This window comes from Schistocerca americana, chromosome 1 (assembly GCF_021461395.2).
Source record: "Schistocerca americana isolate TAMUIC-IGC-003095 chromosome 1, iqSchAmer2.1, whole genome shotgun sequence".
Lineage (NCBI taxonomy): Eukaryota > Metazoa > Arthropoda > Insecta > Orthoptera > Acrididae > Schistocerca > Schistocerca americana.
The window spans coordinates 1,001,504,719-1,001,523,872 of NC_060119.1; the positions used below are offsets into that span (position 1 = coordinate 1,001,504,719).

The window sequence follows — 19,154 nt, forward strand, 5'->3', positions numbered from 1 at the left end:
CAGGTACCTAATTTTAGCACCACTTGCCGACATGACCGCGGAAACTGTCCCATGCGCGTTTGTCAATCACTTAGTCTTACTGATTGGCGACTCCATGGGTTGTGTGCACCACGACCAAATATGGGATAGAATTGGAAGGAAAATCAGCATTGGCCGTATTTTGTTGTTTTATCGTCAGCAAAATCGATTTTCGGTCGCTTGGTGACCATCCTCAGTGCTGTAATATACACTACTGGCCATTAAAATTGCTACACCACGAATATGACGTGCTACACACGCGAAATTTAACCGACAGGAAGAAGATGCTGTGATATGCAAATGATTAGCATTTCAGAGCATTCATACAAGGTTGGCGCCGGTGGCGACACCTACAACGTGCTGACATGAGGAAAGTTTCCATCCGATTTCTCATACACAAACAGCAGTTAACCGGCATTGCCAGGTGAAACTTTGTTGTAATGCCTCGTGTAAGGAGCAGGAATGCGTACCATGACGCTTCCGACTTTGATAAAGGTCGTATTGTAGCCTATCGCGATTGCGGTTTATCGTATCAGCGACATTGCTGCTCGCGTTCGTCGAGATCCAATGACTGTTAGCAGAATATGGAATCGGTGGGATCAGGAGGGTAGTACGGAACGCCATGTTGGACCCCAACGGCCTCGTATCACTAGCAGTCGAGATGACAGGCATCTTATCCGCATGGCTGTAACGGATCGTCCAGCCACGTCTCGATCCCTGAGTCAACAGATGGGGACGTTTTCAGGACAACAACCATCTGCACGAACAGTTCGACGACGTTTGCAGCAGCATGGAATATCAGCTAGAAGACCATGGCTGCGGTTACTCTTGATGCTGCATCACAGACAGGAGCATCTGCGATGCTGTAGTCAACGACGAACCTGGGTGCACGAATGGAAAAAAACGTCATTTTTTCGGATGACTCCAGGTTCTGTTTACAGCATCATGATGGTCGCATCCGTGTTTGGCGACATCGCGGTGAACGCACATTGGAAGCGTGTATTCGTCATCGCCATACTGGCGTATCACCCGGCGTGATGGTATGGGATGCCATTGGTTACACGTCTCGGTCACCTCTTGTTCGCATTCACGGCACTTTGAACAGTGGACGTTACATTTCAGATGTGTTACGACCCGTGGCTCTACCCTTCATTCGATCCCTGCGAAACCCTATATTTCAGCAGGATAATGCACGACCGCATGTTGCAGGTCCTGTACGGGCCTTTGCGGATTCAGAAAATGTTGGACTGCTGCCATGGCCAGCACATTCTCCAGATCTCTCACCAATTGAAAACGTCTGGTCAATGGTGGCCGAGCAACTGGCTTGTCACAATACGCCAGTCACTACTCTTGATGAACTGTGGTATCGTGTTGAAGCTGCATGGGCACCTGTACCTATACACGCCATCCAAGCTCTGTTTGACTCAATGCCCAGGCGTATCAAGGCCGTTATTAGGGCCAGAGGTGGTTGTTCTGGGTACTGATTTCTCTAGATCTATGCACCCAAATTGTGTGAAAATGTGATCACATGTCAGTTCTAGTATAATATGTTTGTCCAATGAATACCCGTTTATCATCTGCATTTCTTCTTGGTGTAGCATGTTTAATGGCCAGTAGTGTACAATTAAAATTGGTAGGCACTGGTATCGAGTTACAACCACAAGCTTAGCGCGATCACATAATCGCTCTAAGCTTGTGGTTATAGCTTGATACCAGTGCCTACCAATTTTGATTGTATATTACAGCACTGAGAATGGTCACTAAATGACCGAAAATCGATTTTGCTGACAATAAAACAACAAAATACGGCCAATGCTGATTTTCCTTCCAATTCTATTCACTTGGTCTTGCCGTTCGGCAGCCCCAACGCAGTACTTACTGATCAAGGCTCAAATTTTATGTCACTTTTATTTCTACAAGTTTGAAAAATGCTTCAATCAAAAAAGCCTGAAGCCAACTGGCGTCTGGAGCAAGTGCACAAAACTATTGAGCGAATGCTATCGCATTATGTATTGGAGACTCAGTTAGACTGGGACAAATATGCAGGACTTGTCGCCTCAGTTTACAACAGTGGTGTTCATAATGTAATGTGATACTCCCCATACGAAGCATTCTATGGGAGACCAAAGAATTCACCTTCTGAGATTGACAAATTGCCTCCGGACGGCAATATAGGCGAAGTGAATGGCTAGCCCACCGTCTCAGAGCCGTATGGACCAAGTTAAACACAGTAACTTCAAAGCCACACAAAAACAGCTAAAACGTAACACAAAGGCGCTACATTCCCTCAGTATAAACCCGGCGATTTGGTATTGCTCCCAAACCCCTGTTACAAAAGGGACGAACTTAGAAGTTCACTCCACTGTACGAGGGCCTCTACCCTGTATTCAGCCCGCCGGTGAATGCCGAAATTCAGTTACCTGATAGCACTACAATAGTACACTTTGATTGGCTAAAGTCGTATCACAGCCCAGCTGTACCACCTTAAGCAGTACTGCCTGCTTCTACCCTTAAAGTCGCGCCGACTGGTAAAGGTATCACCACGACAAAGCAGAAAAAGTGAAAAGGTAGGGTATTACCACCACATCCTTGCTATGCTTTAAGCAATAAGCACCACTACGCCCTGGGGTACAGGTACTAAATGAGAAAGATGTAGTGACAAGAATGTATCAAAATAGAACAAGAAATATACGTATCATTTAGTCATTTGTTTGTATCTGTAAAATGTATTAGGCACACAGATTTGAGTGCAGCAGAGATGCACGCTGTCCCGCAAAAAAATAAATAAATAAATAAATAAAAAAGTAAAAAAAATTGCAATGTTTGCTTGTGCTCTTTTATGCTTCTAGTTGTGTGATGCTATAGTATAAGCCGTAGTGTTAAGCATCATCAGCTAGAACAGAGAAAAATGATAAGATTCAAGTCATGAGATTCAAAGCAAGCTAATTAGTAAACTCTCTTTCAGGTGTGGCAAATTTCTGCAAGTTACAAGAAAACGTGAAAGTATAGTAAATTTGTGATACAGCAGTCACAAGTTACGTAAGGTAGACATTGCCTACCAATTACAATTGGTCATGAACAGAGTAGCTGAAGAGAATAAGTTGTTACGTATTCACCGTAACGCATTGCTTAACTTCAATTAATGTAGGTTCAGGCAGACAAAAGACCTCCACCAAACATATAGGAAATAGAATCAGTTTTCATAATGCCACTGTAAGTTAAATAGACGCAAAATGTAGAAAAAGGCCTCTCAGTTGCTTAATAGTAATAAATTTCTCAAAAACATATATGGTCGCAAGACATTAAGAACACAAGTTATGCTCCACTCGAGAGTCAGTCAGAAAATATTTCTTGTGCCATAATCTGAACACCTACGAAATGTAGAGCAAGGTAACTGCAATCTCACTCAATCTTATTACTGCCACTGCGTAGCTTAAGACACACCGATCTCGCATTTGCAAGTAACGATGGTTAACAGTACACAACTGTTTTCTCTTACTACAGCGTTACATACATAGTACAGTTTTACCTCTTAACAAGTATTACGAAATGTTTTTTTCAGTCAATGATATACATTGCCCCGAGCGGATTGGTATGCATACCTACACAGAGGGTAATACAAATGTAACAGGTTCCCCATTGCCATCACTTCTGAAGTTAACTAATGCTATTTACACGAAGGTGAAACAGTTCATCAAAACAGCCTACGATTTGTACAACACTTAAATCTTACACGAGTTGAGTCAGAACCAAACTTTTAAAGAAAGACATGGTTATTAATTATTTTACACTCATATTTCTCACACTGAGACAGCAATTCAATTCCACGTAGGTTTAAGATTGTGGATTATTATCTGGTAGTAAGGAAAATATAAAACAGGAAATTAATGAAGATCAGCTTATTTTTCGTCAACTTAGAGGCAACAGGGCCACAAACATGTCACTAAGGATTTCTACACCGTAAGATCATAACCGACTGCCTGGTAAACGTCATTCCATCCTTCTTATAGAAAATATTAATGAAGTTACAAGTTGAAAAGGTTAACCGACACAGCGAGCGACGACACATTGTCGCCTGTGTGGGTACGTTCGAATGCACTCCGGTTCCCCACCACTACTTCAGCGGCACTCGGCGGCCATCGCTCTGACGTCGAACGGCACCCAGCTGTTCGTCCGCGTGACCACTTGCTGTTTACCACGACCTGCACTCATGGGTTTCTGTACTAACAGGAGTATACCAGAAGATAATACCCACTGTACTCCAACCTAGCAAAGAATTATTAAAACATGAAGCTAAAACTTTAAAACGCCTTATCAAATAAATGACTGCCCGCCGGGGTGGCTGAGCGGTTCTAGGCACTACACTCTGGAACCGCGCTACCGCTACTGTCGCAGGTTCGAATCCTGCCTCGGGCATCGATGTGTGTGATGTCCTTAGGTTAGTTAGGTTTAAGTAGTTCTAAGTACTAGGGGACTGATGACCTCAGAAGTTAAGTCCCATAGTGCTCAGAGCCATTTGAACCAGCCAAATAAATGACTACACGTTTACGTAATGACTTAATTAAGTGCAATGTTAGATGGCTCAGAGCTCACCTGAAACCATTATCCACAATCTACCACGTAAGGTAGCAGATTTTGCACCTTACATGATGCTAAATCAGTACTAATGCACCAAATACACAGATATAGCCATTTAACAAAACGAGATAATTGGCCCACAGAATTGGACACAGATTGGACACAGAAAAAGAAGTTGTGTGTGTCATGTCAAAATAACTAGATTGCCGCAGAGGCTGGAACACGGCCGGACCCCTTTGTTGGCTGGCACTTCAGGCCACCAAAGACGTTGGGAGAGGCTGGGCCATCCAACAAGAAGTGAGAAGGAGCTATATGCGAAAGACAGAAAGACGATTTCGCGCCACAGTGGAAAATTTGCGGAAGATTGTGACGGGATTGGCGCAGAGCGCGTAGAGATACATATTGAAAGTTTGGCGGCAACAGTAACCGCGGGAGAATTCTGTGTCGTGGTTGGGTACAAACGAGCACGGATACATGGAAGTCTGTGTCGTGATGGGCTATCAACGCGCACGGATCCATGCTGCGAAGAACGCCCAAGTTTGCAAAAATCTGAATGAGGACTCTGGGTCGGCACTGGACGAGAGCAGTCGCGGTGTCTGGTTGCCTTGCTTGGAAAGCGTGGAGAGAAGTAGGTGGGACAAATTACCGGCATTGAGTCCAGTGGTTACTCTCCAAGTCTGAATAGTATAGAGCATACGACTCCAACACACATAGCATTATCTGTTCCTCTGGGAAGAGAAACTGATTTGTACTAACTTGTTCATATGCAATCTGAAGTATACCTTTGCTGCCCCGCACTTGAGTCGACCAAGTACTCTTAACATATGTGCAAGTAGCTTCAGTATTGACTAGTCACGGACGCAAACCACGTCCACGTTGGAGTTTAAAGCCAAGCTCGCTCACGGGAAAGACGGCACTACGACGTTGGCTAGGCCGACCGTCGTAATCATCACGGAGAATTAGGGTAATATTAGCAATCATCTGCCAAAGTAGGACACTGTAATTCTAAATTAGTTCGTATTCCATTAGTTCTCTGACTGGCGCTCTCTGAGTCTGTGTCCGTTCAGGCAGAACTTCAATAGAGTCACTTGGGGGTTCAGTGTTGACTTACGGAGATAGGAAAAGACGATACATTGTGCCATTGATAGGCTAGTTAGATTAGCAAGTGTGTTGTCATGTTGGGCTATAAATATTGCTCATCCTATTTTCTGAATAAATCTTAATTTGGTATCACATGCCAATCACCGCATTATTGATTTCGTAGCTAGCAATCACCATATTTTTGTTTAATAATGAGAGTGCAATGATAATTTCGATGCAAATGATACTGGAGCCATAACCGCGACTTTAAAAAGAGCCAACTTAAGTCAGTTAGCAACTGAAGGTCGACTAAGACAACCAATGGATATTTCTCAATATATCGATAATTGTACAATAAAACCCCCCCGTACGTTGCAACCATATCAATCGTAACATCCAAACTAGTGCTAATGGCTTTCAGGAGATAAAGGAAAATATTCCTAGCTACTCATGCAACATGCAACCTGACTGCCTTCTGTAATTGAAGAAGCAGAACCACAATGGATGTAGTTTTGACTAAACACAAGTATACCATTCCTATTAGGAACTTTGGTTAACACCTCACGGCAGATTTGGCCATTCTGTCTGTCATTGTAGCAGTAGTGATTAACGGAGATTCATATTTTAGCAAGGGCCTGCTACGATACGCATTTTCGTCATCCTTGCTACGTGTGAGAGAGACAATATAATACGCCAGTATAGTTCAATCCTGCCCTAGTAAAATTACTCCTAACAGAGATTCCAAACCAAGCAGAAATTGCACATTAAAATTCAAATACCACGAAGTTCTATTCAAGATACAATTTAATAGCCACTACTGATCGTGTTCAGTAATGCTTCACTCAAATTAGGACGAGAACTGCCATATATTTTGTAGTTGCAATCACGGTATGAGGACCTGAGCATATAAAAGTGGCTATGAATATACATCTTGCCAATCTGCATTATTTCCAATCAAATCCTTAAGTCACAAAATATAATTGAAGCAAACTACAAGTTTTATATATTTAATGACAGGAGAAGACTGTAAATATTACAAATCGATATTGATCGTACCACGAGCTAGATACATTTTCCAACGTTTCTCAGCCGCACGAATATTGGTTGCCATAAAGGTAAACCCCTGGTGTTGGAGTAGCGTCTTTAAATCATAATCAAAACTTCTTCGCCGGCCGCTGTGGCCGAACGGTTCCAGGCGCTTCAGTCTGGAACCGCGCGACCGCTACGATCGCAGGTTGGAATCCTGCCTCGGGTATGGATGTGTGTGATGTCCTTACGTTAGTTAGGTTTAAGAAGTTCTAAGTTCTAGGGCACTGATGACCTCAGATGTTACTTCTCATAGTGCTCAGAGCCATTTGAACCATTTGAAAACGTCTTCGGTCCCGGGTTCGAATCCTGACGCTGCTTACATTTTGATTAATAATCAGCATTGGCGGCCAAAGACTTCCGGCATAAGATATGAAGATGAAATCTGTTCTTTCGGAAATATCCGAAAGAGCAGATACCATCTTCATAGTTACGGCTAACCGACCATTGACCTTCTTCTTCTGGGCTGGATGCACACGCATTGCCCGAACTCTTATGGCACTCGGTAAGATTGTCTGCCCGGAGTAATGAGTGTAAAGGGCAGGGGCACTACGAATGTAGTGTATGGACATTAAGTTGGGAATGTGGGTCTCACGGGGAGCGTGCAGGTGGTAAATCCCTGCAGTCGCACTATCCTCTGTGCCCTCGGTGGCTCAGATGGATGGAGCGTCTGGCATGTAAGCAGATCCCGGGTTCGAGTCCCGCTTGGGGCACACATTTGCCGGCCGGAGTCGCCGAGAGGTTCTAGGCGCTACAGTCTGGAACCGCGCGACCGGTACGGTTGCAGGTTCGAATCTTGCCTCGGGCATGGATGTGTCTGTTGTCCTTAGGCTAGTTAGGCACACGTTTTCAACTGTCCCCATTGCTGTATATCAACGCCTGTCGACAGCTTAGGGTCTTGATTTAATTATTATTTCATTCCAGCGTAAGACTTCATCTTTATTCTACCAACAGCCTTGTCAAAGGGGGTGGAGAAGCGGACAGAGGTTCAGGGCACTCTCTTGTCATAGGGGTGGTAAACTGCTCCTGAAGGCAGAAGAATCAGCAAATATCAACAGTATGAGGATGCAGAAGGCAATGGAAACCACTGCATTAAAGACACGTAACGTGTATCCACAGGACATGTTGCCTGTGATTGAAGAAGTGTCATGATGATCTCTCCTTTAGCAAAATATTCCGGAATAGTCCCCCAGTCGGATCTCCGGGAGGGGACTGTCAAAGGGAAGGTTACCATGAGAAAAAGATTGAATAACCAACGACATAATAACATTCTATGAGTCGTGGATTGGAATGTCAGAAGCTTGAACGTGGTAGAGAAACTAGAAAATCTGAAAAGGGAAATGCAATGACTCGATCTAGATATAGTAGGGGTCAGCGAAGTGAATTGGAAAGAAGACAAGGATTTCTGGTCAGATAAGTACAGGGTAATATCAATAGCAGCAGAACATGTATAACGGGAGTAGGATTAGTTATAAATAGAAAGATAGGGCAGAAAGTGTGTTATTGTCAACAGTTCAATGGTAGGGTCCTTCTTATCAGAATCAACAGCAAACTAACACCGACAACGATAGTTCAGGTATACATGCCGGGTCGCAAGCTGAAGAGGGAGAGATAGAGAAAGTATATGATGGTACTGAAGGGGTAATACAGTTTGTAAAGGGAGATGAAAATCTAATAGTCATGGGACAGTGGAATGCAGTTCTAAGGGAAGGAGTAGAAGAAAAGGTTACAGGAGAATATGGGCTTGGGGCAAGGAATGGGAGAGGGGAAAGATTGAGTTCTGTAATAAACTTCAGATAGTAATAGCAAATACTCTGGCCTATAATATTGTCTGTTTGAGTGAACTCTCTCTCTCTCTCTCTCTCTCTCTCTCTCTCTCTCTTTCTCTCTCTACTGACTTATTCCGCTTACATAGATATGGTAATACCGCACTTTGCTTGCGCTCGTATACCTCGACGTTGTGGTGACATCGGCCAGCGTGATTTTAGGAGACGTTCAACCGCATAATGCTTGTCTAAGCGCTACACTGAGTTTGCGTTTTATTCCGACTGCTATTGTTTGGACAGCGTCACTCGGAGCTGAAATAAGCGTCGCAAACTTATCAGACAGCAGTTACAAGCGTTCGAGACTCCAATGCCGCTGTGAGTTGCACGGTCGTCTTTCCGCTGTACTGAGCACCACATCATTCATGTGAACTTGTCATCGTTCGCAGTTGCAACAGATGAAACCACACAGGTACGGCACGCACGTATCTGATGAACCAATAGGAGAAAGGACGACGGGATTATCCGTTGAGCGTGTGTATCTCCAACTGCCATGACTGCTTCCATTCGATGGACTGCAGTGCCCTCACATAGGAATGGTCCAGTCCGACCTGTCGAAACCTATCCCTCAACTTTTCACACAAGATGAAGACATCGAAAGAAACACAATGAAAAAATGTTAGCTTCCGAGGCGCAATGCAAGCATTATATTTAAAAAACGTTAAAGTTGCTCATTTTTGCCGCACGAAGTATCGCTTATAACAACAGTTTGTACACACTTTCTGCCTAGCTCGCGAATCGGCGAGTAAGTAGGCGCAGCTGTTGACAGCAGGACGTAACGCCACGAAGTGCGAAATCCGAAGTGCACGTGAATTTCAAGCATTGAAACCATACCATAAATGCCTTAAATTGTTAATTTTTTGAATAACTTGCTGCTCATGTCCACGGTTAAAGTGTTGCTTATATACTTTTTACACAAGTGACTAGCAGAAGAAAGAAAATTATGACAGTGTGTGACGTAACATTGCAGACGACTGCTATCTATCTGGACTTTTATTTATTAACATTAAACATTTTTAATATCTCCTGTAGCGCAGTTCTTATGATAACTTTTGAATAACGTATATTTTGCCAACAATGAAACAGTTTATTTTGTATTCCCTTCAGTCGTCACAAAAATTCGAAGAGTGTACTGGATGATCAAAACGAACAGTTTCCTTATACCAGGTACACTCGTTAAATGAAAAATTAAAGCTTTCCGGCACTTCACAGCAATTACTAGTTTATTTAAACAGATCTGGAATGGAGTAAAAAGCGGTCGTGGCCATTGTTCAGCTTATTTTGCAGTCTAGAAGGCATACTTTATCAAATTCGTAAAACGTGATGATGCAAATTGACATTGCAGAAATTACTAAAATTTAACAATACTGTTCCGCTGATAAACCTCAAGTGACAGAAAGCTATTCGAAATATTTCCTGGCAATTTTCTGAAAAATGTTTTACACTGTTGAATATTTCTTTTATCGAGAGGTTGCATAGTACGATTAGATCAACGTAGAATCTAAATTACATTATCAGTATTTTCGCCGTCCTCCTAAAGAGAGGGGTGTCGTTACGTCCATGCCAAGACCACAATAAATACAATGAATTATTTTCTGCAAATGGTAAGAAGGCGTTTCCGATTGAACATGGAAAATAATACTGTCCCATTTTTCCAGATTTTACTACTTTTGTAAGTGACAGTTTCTTTACAATTTTTGGTCCTAATTTGCCTTGATGCTCCTGAATAAAGAAATAAAGCTGCCGAAACAATAATCCGCTGATGCTTATCACGGTCATTGCTGTACACGAATGTGTCATGCAGGTAACATCCATCGATTGCTCAAGCGACTTTTTTTTTCGCTCGAAATGAAAAGTGCATTTTGTACGAAACCTGAGTGAGTGGCTTCATACAAAGTTTTTAGGGGATAACAAGAAGCTTCGTCTACACGTCAGCTACGAATTTCTCTATAGTATTACCTATTATGACATCTCCTCTAGTCGTTTACATGAGGTAATTTTGCGACTTCCTCTTCCGTGTGATTTCCTGAAGCTGTTTAAAGAGATCGAAGAAGCCGGGAAATAAGTAACGTCCACCTCACCTGCAAATCAGAGCACCGAGTCTCATTGGGCTCCAACGGAAATGGTGCACTGACTCTCAAGAGCAGTTGTAAGTCTTTCGAATAGTTTTTCTTTCACACTTATGTTTCATTTAGGCGCATATTTCGTACTTCAAGCATGTCGTTTTTCCATTCACACAACTCATGTTCAGAATTTACGAAACGAAACCGGCTTTGCACAGTGCTTACGTATAGGCATTTCCTCGATCCTTCGTGTAACCGAAACATTTACACGTGTTCTTTGGACTTGAAAGAAACTCTGTTTCTATTTTTTAATTAGCACAACAGTCATCTTTAGAATCACAGTTCACGCAGTTATTTGCTGTTTCTTCTATTTTTTTCACAATTTCTTACGAACTGTTTGCAACATTAGAATTACTGTCCTAGAAATTAACTAAAAATACCACATATGTATGTCCTCAGGAGAAGTAGGTTATTTTGAATGCATACTACGTTCTTCATAGTTCATCTTTACAAGACTGAAAACATTAATTGGATTCCACGTTACAGTGAAACTCTGGAACCTACACAAAGACAGACGCTAATGGCAATCACAATATTAATTCAGTTTTATCTCCATTATTAACACTTGGCGACAGTGGTAAGTCAAGTTCTAATTCTTATGGATATTGAATGAGTTGCAAATTCGAGTGAATGGTGAATGTGAACAACTGTGTCAGAAAACTATCAATGGAAACTGAAATTCCCCTTACAGATTATGATAGCGTTATGCCGTGTTATCTGTTCAGTGCCATTGGTCAAGGGTGAGTGCCCGCCGTGTTGTGCATGCGTTCTTTGCTACAGCTATGGCAGGGGTACGAATTTGGCAAATTTCAATAATCTATTAAATAGTTGCAGTGTGTCTTAGCTACTCAAATTTGGGTATTGTGTTTCTTTCTGTGTATTTTGCCTACGTAAGAAATTTCACGGTAGGTTTCGACATATCGTACTGGACACTTCCCTTGTCAGTTGTGCACTTCGGGCGTATAAGTGCTGTCCACTGACGGCTGTACTGCCTTCAACACTGCAGCAGTGTCGCCATATATTCCTCCGATGTCGTGAGCAACGATAACGGACGCAAGCAGAACGCCAGCATGTCATATGTAGTGATGAGTGGGCTACCAGAATACTCGTGCTTGGACAAGACGAACACGCTGTTCTTCCACGCCACGTCAATCGAATGCGTTAAACAAAATTCAAGCTTGATTCAATATGTTTTCGGTCGACATTGACAAATCAAAAATATCCATCTATATGTGATCCCCCAGCAAATTGTACTCCGACATGGCGAAGCACATCTTCACACCCGCATTCATTTGCGAATGTAGAAAAAGAGCTGCATATGATCTTAGAGTAGATGCGTAACAGAATTCCAATTAGATGGGATATTGCTTGGTGTGATTAGGATCTTTTACAACTTCGTGCTGCGATGGTCTGACTATTGTGTTCGAAAACACACTCATCCACTGCAATACTGAAATAAGCTGACATTTTGTTTGTAGTGCTTGTAGGGTATAAAGAATTACATAGATAAAAACACAAAGAAACACTTTTTACTTGGAGAAAGACAGAGGCGCATTGTTTCCCTGTTGTGAGTCCATGAAGGTTTTAACTTTAGCGACGTTTAGATATGGTGTCAAAACTGCCATATGAAACAGTCAGGTGTATCAGAAATGCTGCCTGCAGCTTCAGCCAAACGGGTGACCAGCTTTTCTGGAGAGTCTTTCAGTGTCTCGTACACCTAACGTTTCATTCACTCCCTGAAAAATAACTCCATAGAAATAACATCAGGAGAATGTGGTGGTCGTGGTACTGGTCCACCCTACCCAATCTAACAACTGGGGAACATTGTCTAAATGTTATGTGACATCATGGGTAAAGTGTGGTGGGGCTGGTTATGCTCGGGCCATAACAGTTGCTAACTGCTAGGGGGACGTTGTCCATCATTCACGGTGGCACGTACTTGGAGAAAGATGGCGTAATTTCCTCCACCGGGGCGTGTTAAGCGGAAGATATGGATCAATCATATGTTCGTGAACAACACCAGCTAATACAATTATGGAGGCCGAGGGGTTCTACGCGCTTCAGTCCGGAATCGCGTGACTGCTACGGTCGCAGGTTCGAATCCTGCCTCGCGCATGAATGTGTGTGATGTCCTTAGGTTAGTTAGGTTTAAGTAGTTCTAAGTTCTAGGGAACTGGTGACCTCAGATGTTAAGTCCCATAGTGATCAGAGCCATCTGAACCATTTGAACACTTACGGAAACTCACTGTTGATGTTGTAACTCATGAGCTGTCTTAGCACATCTAGAGGTACTACACCAATTATAAGTGTGACACATGGTGAGGAAGTAATAAATAGGATGGAAACTTCATAATCCATAAGGGTCCATATTGACGAGAATTTGAATTGGAAACACATATTATGGAACTCCTAAAAAAGCTTATTTCAGCCACATTTGCACTTAGAATCGTTGAGAATCTTTGGCAGAGACAATTCCGTAAGTTGACGTATTTTGCATATTTTCATTCAATAATGTCATATCGAATAATGTTCTGGTATTACTCATCTTTAAGAAACAAAAGCCTTCATTGTACAAAATCGTATCCAATAAGATATTAGCAATCAGTTTTACAGCATAACGAACGTATTACTCGCGTCATTGTGTTAGAGTGAAATTTTGTGCACATTCCCTAGATTAATAATTATGTCTAGGGCAGGAATTTTTAAGCTGTATATTTAACTTTGCTTACAAACATTTACCGGTCAGTTCTTAAGCAAATGGCCTGCCCACAGTTAGTTTTGGAGGGTTAAGAGAAGTTTTACGCCTTGGGGTTTTGCACCCAGCCATAGCTATTGTGGTTGTTGAATTGTGAATGTTGGCCTAAGGGAAGTCCAGCGTCAAACCAATCAAGCAAGCGGGTTAACGGTTCGCCTATGACATTCATGCTACACAACAATAACTCTGCAAATTTGTGTTTGCAGTATTTTACACACTACATCTACAGCTAGGAAATGTCAAACTGCAATCATATAAAATTCTTGATGTCCTCTATCTGCATGACAGGCACTGTAATGCGCCGATGTGCATTCATCGTTACGGCGGTGGTTACGCACAATACATTGATGTTATTGTGTCAGCACTATCAAAATACGAGATTTTATTGACATCAAAGCCGCTGACACGCCAACCCAACTTATGAATGCAGGTGTATCAGCTTCTACAATTCCTCCACTGAGAAACTGAATTTATTTCATTACCTTTAGTTGTTATAAACGCTCCTGAATAAACTAGGAAAAGAGAGAATACTTAAATTTTGTATTATTATAACCATACATTTACTGCTGTGTGGAACCGACGTATGGATTTTAACGAAGAAATAATTACAGAGAATTGAAACGGCAGAAATCAGATATCTAGGAGCTTTGGCAGGATACATATTAGAAGAACACAAGAAGAACGGTGAGATGAGGAAGGATCTGCACGTTCTAGGAATAGCAGGAAAGATTCGATAATATATAAACGAAGGGTAAGTCCATCTATTACCCATAAATCAAAGCTGGTTGATAAGGTAAATATATGACTAAAGCCCCAAGTGGTAGAAAAGAATATAAAGACTAAGAAGAAAATGAAGTGATACGCTTTCAATTCCTGATTTGGGAACAAGCAAACATATCTAACGCGAGAATGAACATTATGATGATGATAACACAAAGTTTAACTGTAACATTATCCCCGTTAAACGGGAACGCAGTTTACAGAGTAATTATTTCTGTACTTATGTAGTTATTGCTCTAGAGTTTAATGGTGATCGTCGTATTTCTTCAATCAATATGAACATACAACTTTCGACAGTCATGTGAATTACATTTACAACACCTTCTACAGCTGCTGAAACTAGATTATTTTTCTATGCTTCAAATAAACATATATTTCAAAAGTTGAGGCGGAGGAAAGGAAATAGAAGAAAGGAATTGAAGAAATATCGTTCTTTAATTAACGGGTTTATATTACAAACTATCGAGCCGTCGATCAGTAACAAACATTACTACTACAAGCCTTTTACTGCGTCTAAATTAAACCTGTTCTCGTATAAGTTTCAAACAGAAATAGGAAAGATAAGAGAGTGAGGGAGAGAGAGACGGAGGTGGAAAAAGTGTGACACATAAAAGGAGAGAGAGTAAACTGTTAATATTATACCTGTATCTGAAGCGCACATTTTAACTAGATCCACTTTTCTCTCTCATTTACACGTTGAAGTCTTATCATCTGAAGCCTACGAGTTTTGGTATTGTTATAATTTAGTCAGTGAATGTTTCGCAACGAATAATAATGACTAATTTATTTCTATGGAACATTACTTCCAACCAGATAACACAAGTCTCATAAGATCAATATCCTTTCCAGATAACCTTAAGGTTGAAGCAAATTTACAGATTTATCATATCATTCGTTTACTTTCCATGCGAAACATTCACGTTATCTCGCCGAAAACGAGAAATGGAGAAATAAATCGATTGTGTACCTTTCTTAGGAACTATAGTGATATTTGCCTTAATTGACTTAGGGAAATCCTTTAAAAAATAAGTTTTGTTTTCAAGATGGGGAAGAGAAGGAAAAAAGCAGTTAAGTGAGACAAGTCGTGGTTCTCGGTAACACCGAGCAAAGCAAACTGCTCAAATTCATTCGTGGAACAACCCCCAGAATGCATTTCACCTGTCGACAGTATACGATAGCTGCTAGTCGGTTAAGAAAAGACATTTCAGTATTTTGTGAAAAAAGGTTTTTGAAGATTTGATATCGAATCACCTGTTTACCTCAAAAGACACTGACAAACTGAGGCACACATATTACGCAGAAAGAAAAACAACTCTCACCAAAGAAGTAAGCGTTGGCTGTGATCAACCGTCTGCCGTTAAACAGTGGAAAATTCAACAATGATCAATGGCTTTAAGATCCAGAAGGCTATGGAAACCACTTAATTAAAGACACATAATGTGTATCCATAGGCAATGGGCCTGTAATTGAGAAAGGGCCAGAATTATCTCTCCACTGGCAAATGATTCCATATTAGCCCCCCCCCCCAATTCGGATCTTCGGGAGGGGATTTAGAAGGGAGAGCAACCGTGGTAAGGAGACTGAGTAACCAATGGAAAAAAATTCGGAGCCTGGAACGTGGTAGAGAAGCTATAAAATCTGAGAAGGAAAATGCAAAGGTTAAATGTTGGTTCAATGAATGTCACTTAAGTGAAATGGACAGAAGATAAGAATTAATGGAACCGCATACAGCAACAACAGCAACAGAAAGTGGAATAACGGGCGTAGGAATCGTTACGAATAGGAAGATAGGGCAGAGAGTGAGTTATTGTGAACAGTTCGGCGATAGGGTTTTTCTCATCAGAATCGACAGCAAACTAACGACAATAAGAATAGAAATACAACGCAGTGTTTTCCGAGAACAAGTGCTCGGAAGCGGGAAACCTGTAGCAAATTTCAGCCTGTAATAACCAATACACTCTCCAAAAACCACAGCATGAGGAGTTACACTTGGGAGAGGACCAGAAACAGAATATTCCGAATTAGACTGTAGTCCGACATTCCGAAATCAGATATTCCACTTTTAGGCTTATCCGGGAGCAGATGCAGACTTGGATCAAATTTATTGATGATGAAGAAGAGGAATGTCTGATGGCGTAATAGAAGAAGAAATGAGAAACTACATGTAAGACATAGATGATCCATTATTAGAATAAATAAAAGCTTTGGAAGACTAGCAATCAAATGAGGCGGAATATCTGGAGTCACTGGGGGAAGTGGCACCTAAACGACTATTCAAGTTGATGTTACAACCTGTGACGAGAGATGTAGCAGATTTTCGGCAAATATCATCCATATAAAGTCGAAAAGAACAAAGGCAGTTAGGTTCGTACAATCAGCTTAACATCTCATGCATTGAAGCTACTGAAACGAGTAATATACAGAAGAATGGAAAAGGAAATTGAGCATATGTTAGATTTCTAGCAATTTGGCTGTAGGAAAGAACAAGATACTAAGGCGGTAGTTCTATCAAGACAAGAATAATCAACACAAGCTCATAGGATTTGTCGATCTAGAAAGACAGCTCGAAAGTGTCAAATGGTGGAAGGTGTTAGAAATTCTGAGAAAAATAGGAGTAAGTTGTGGGAAAGTACGGGTGATATACACTGACGCCCCAAAGAAACTGGTATAGGCACGCGTATTCAAATACAGAGATATGTAAACAAGCAAAATACGACGTGCGGTCGACAACACCTATATGAGACAACAAGTGTCTGGCGCCGTTCTTATATCGGTTACTGTTGTTACAATGCCACGTTATCAAGATTTAAGTGAGATTCAACATGGTGTTATAGTCGGAGCACGAGCGATGGGACACAGCATCTACGAGATAGCGATGAGATGGGGATTTTCCCGTACGACTATTTCACGAGTGTAGCGTGAATATCAGGAATCTGGTAAAACATCTAATCCCCGACATCGCTGCGGCCGAAGTAATTTCCTGTAAGAACAGGACAAACGACGACTGAAGAGAATCGTTCAACCTGACCGAAGTGCAACCCTTCCGCAAATTGTTGCGGATTTCAATGCTGGGCCATCAACAAGTGTCAGTGTGGGAACCATTCAACGAAACATTATCGATATGGTCTTTCGGAGCCGAAAGCCCACTTGTGTACCCTTGATGAATGCACGACAGAAAGCTTAACGTATCGCCTGGCCCGTTAACGCCGACAATGGACTGTTGGTGACTGGAAACATGTTGCCTGATCGACGAGTCTCGTTTCAAATTTTATCGAGCGGTTGGACGTGTACGAGTATGGAGACAACCTCATCAATCCATGGACCCTGCATGTCACCAGGGTACTGTTGAAGCTGGATGTGGCTCTGTAATGGTGTGGGGCCTGGGACTTCTGATACCCATAGATACGACTGTGACAGGTGACATGTACGTAAGCATCCTGTCTGATCAACTGCGTCCACTCATATCCATTGCGCATTCCAACGGACTTTGGCAATTCCAGCAGGACAATGCGACACCCCACTCGTCCAGAATTGCTACAAAGTGGCTCCACGAACACTCTTATGACTTTAAACACTTCTACTGGCCACCAAATTCCTCAGACATGAACATTTTGAGCATCTCTGCGATGCCTTGCAACAAGCTCTTAGAAGAGATCTCCACTCCCTCGAAGTCTTACTGATACATGGACAGCCCTGCAGGATGCATAGTGTCAATTCCCTCCGGCACTACTTCAAACATTAGTCGAGTCCATGGCACGTCTTGTTGCGGCACTTCTGCTTACTCGCGGAGGCCCTAAACGATACTAGTTTCTTTGGCTCCTCAGTGTGCAATACGTTCAACAACCAAGAGCGAACAATAATACTGGAAGACCATGAACGAAGATCCCGGATTAAAAAGGGTGGAAGACAGAGATGCAGCCTTTCGCTCCTATTGGTCAGTCTGCACATCGAAGAAACAATGACGGAAATAAAGATTGAAGGGTGAAAACATACCGGTGATAAGATTCGTTGATGACATGTTATCCCCAGTGAAAGTGAATAAGAATTACGGGACGTGCTCAATGGAGTGAAGAGTCTGGTGAATATAGAGTAAACCAAAGAACGACGAACATCAGAACTGGTGACCAAGACGTAGATGAAGTGAAGGAATTTTGCTGCCGTGGAAACAAAACAATACATGTCGAACTAAGCAACGAGAACATAAAAAGTAGACTAGGACAGGCAAAGAGGACATTCCTGACCAAAAGAAATCGACTAATATAAAACATTGGACTTAAGTTGAGGAAGAAATGTCTGAGAATACACTTCTGGAGCACATCACTGTACGATAGTGAAACATGGACTTTGCTAAACCGAAAAATAAGAGAATCGAAGCATTTGAGATTTATAGCTGTAGAGAGATCTTGAAAATTAGGTGGACTGATGAGAGAAAGAATGAAGAGATTCTCTATAGAATCAGCGAAGAAAGAACCATATGGAAACACTAAGAAGGGACAGGGTGACAGGACATGTTTTAAAACACCAGGAAATAACTTCCACGGTACTAGAGGGACAAATAGATCGGTTTTATTGATCAGGTTTTTATTTTGCGATACATTTTCTTTCCGCATATAAAGCGTTTTACTCTGTCGGTTTAGAGGTGATTACCGAAATCAACTGCCATAAATCGTTGCCCCACGCATCAGACGTTAGAAAAGTTGGCGACGCTGACGCTGACCTTGTAGCTGAGCAGGTGGTGCACCACGCAGGACAGCGTGGCTTCGCGGCCCACAGGCACCGTCACGTTGCTGATGGTCTCCCCGAACTGCGGCAGGTCTGCAACACAGAGAGCCACACCGTCACGTCACTCAGCGTTCCCCAGTGTGTCACTTCAATAACACGATAGAAAGAAGGTCAGCATAGGTCGAAATA

At 42.0% G+C, this 19,154-nt stretch overlaps 1 protein-coding gene across 1 annotated transcript in view; it reads right to left on the reverse strand.

The window, feature by feature from the left end:
• The window catches only part of LOC124595922 (lachesin-like), a 1,260,474-nt gene that overhangs the window by 760,833 nt on the left and 480,487 nt on the right, over positions 1–19,154 (reverse strand). Inside the window, exon 2 of the mRNA XM_047134840.1 lies at positions 18,961–19,058. Within this exon, the coding sequence (XP_046990796.1) occupies positions 18,961–19,058 (98 nt within the window). The remainder of the gene's footprint in view (positions 1–18,960; positions 19,059–19,154) is intronic.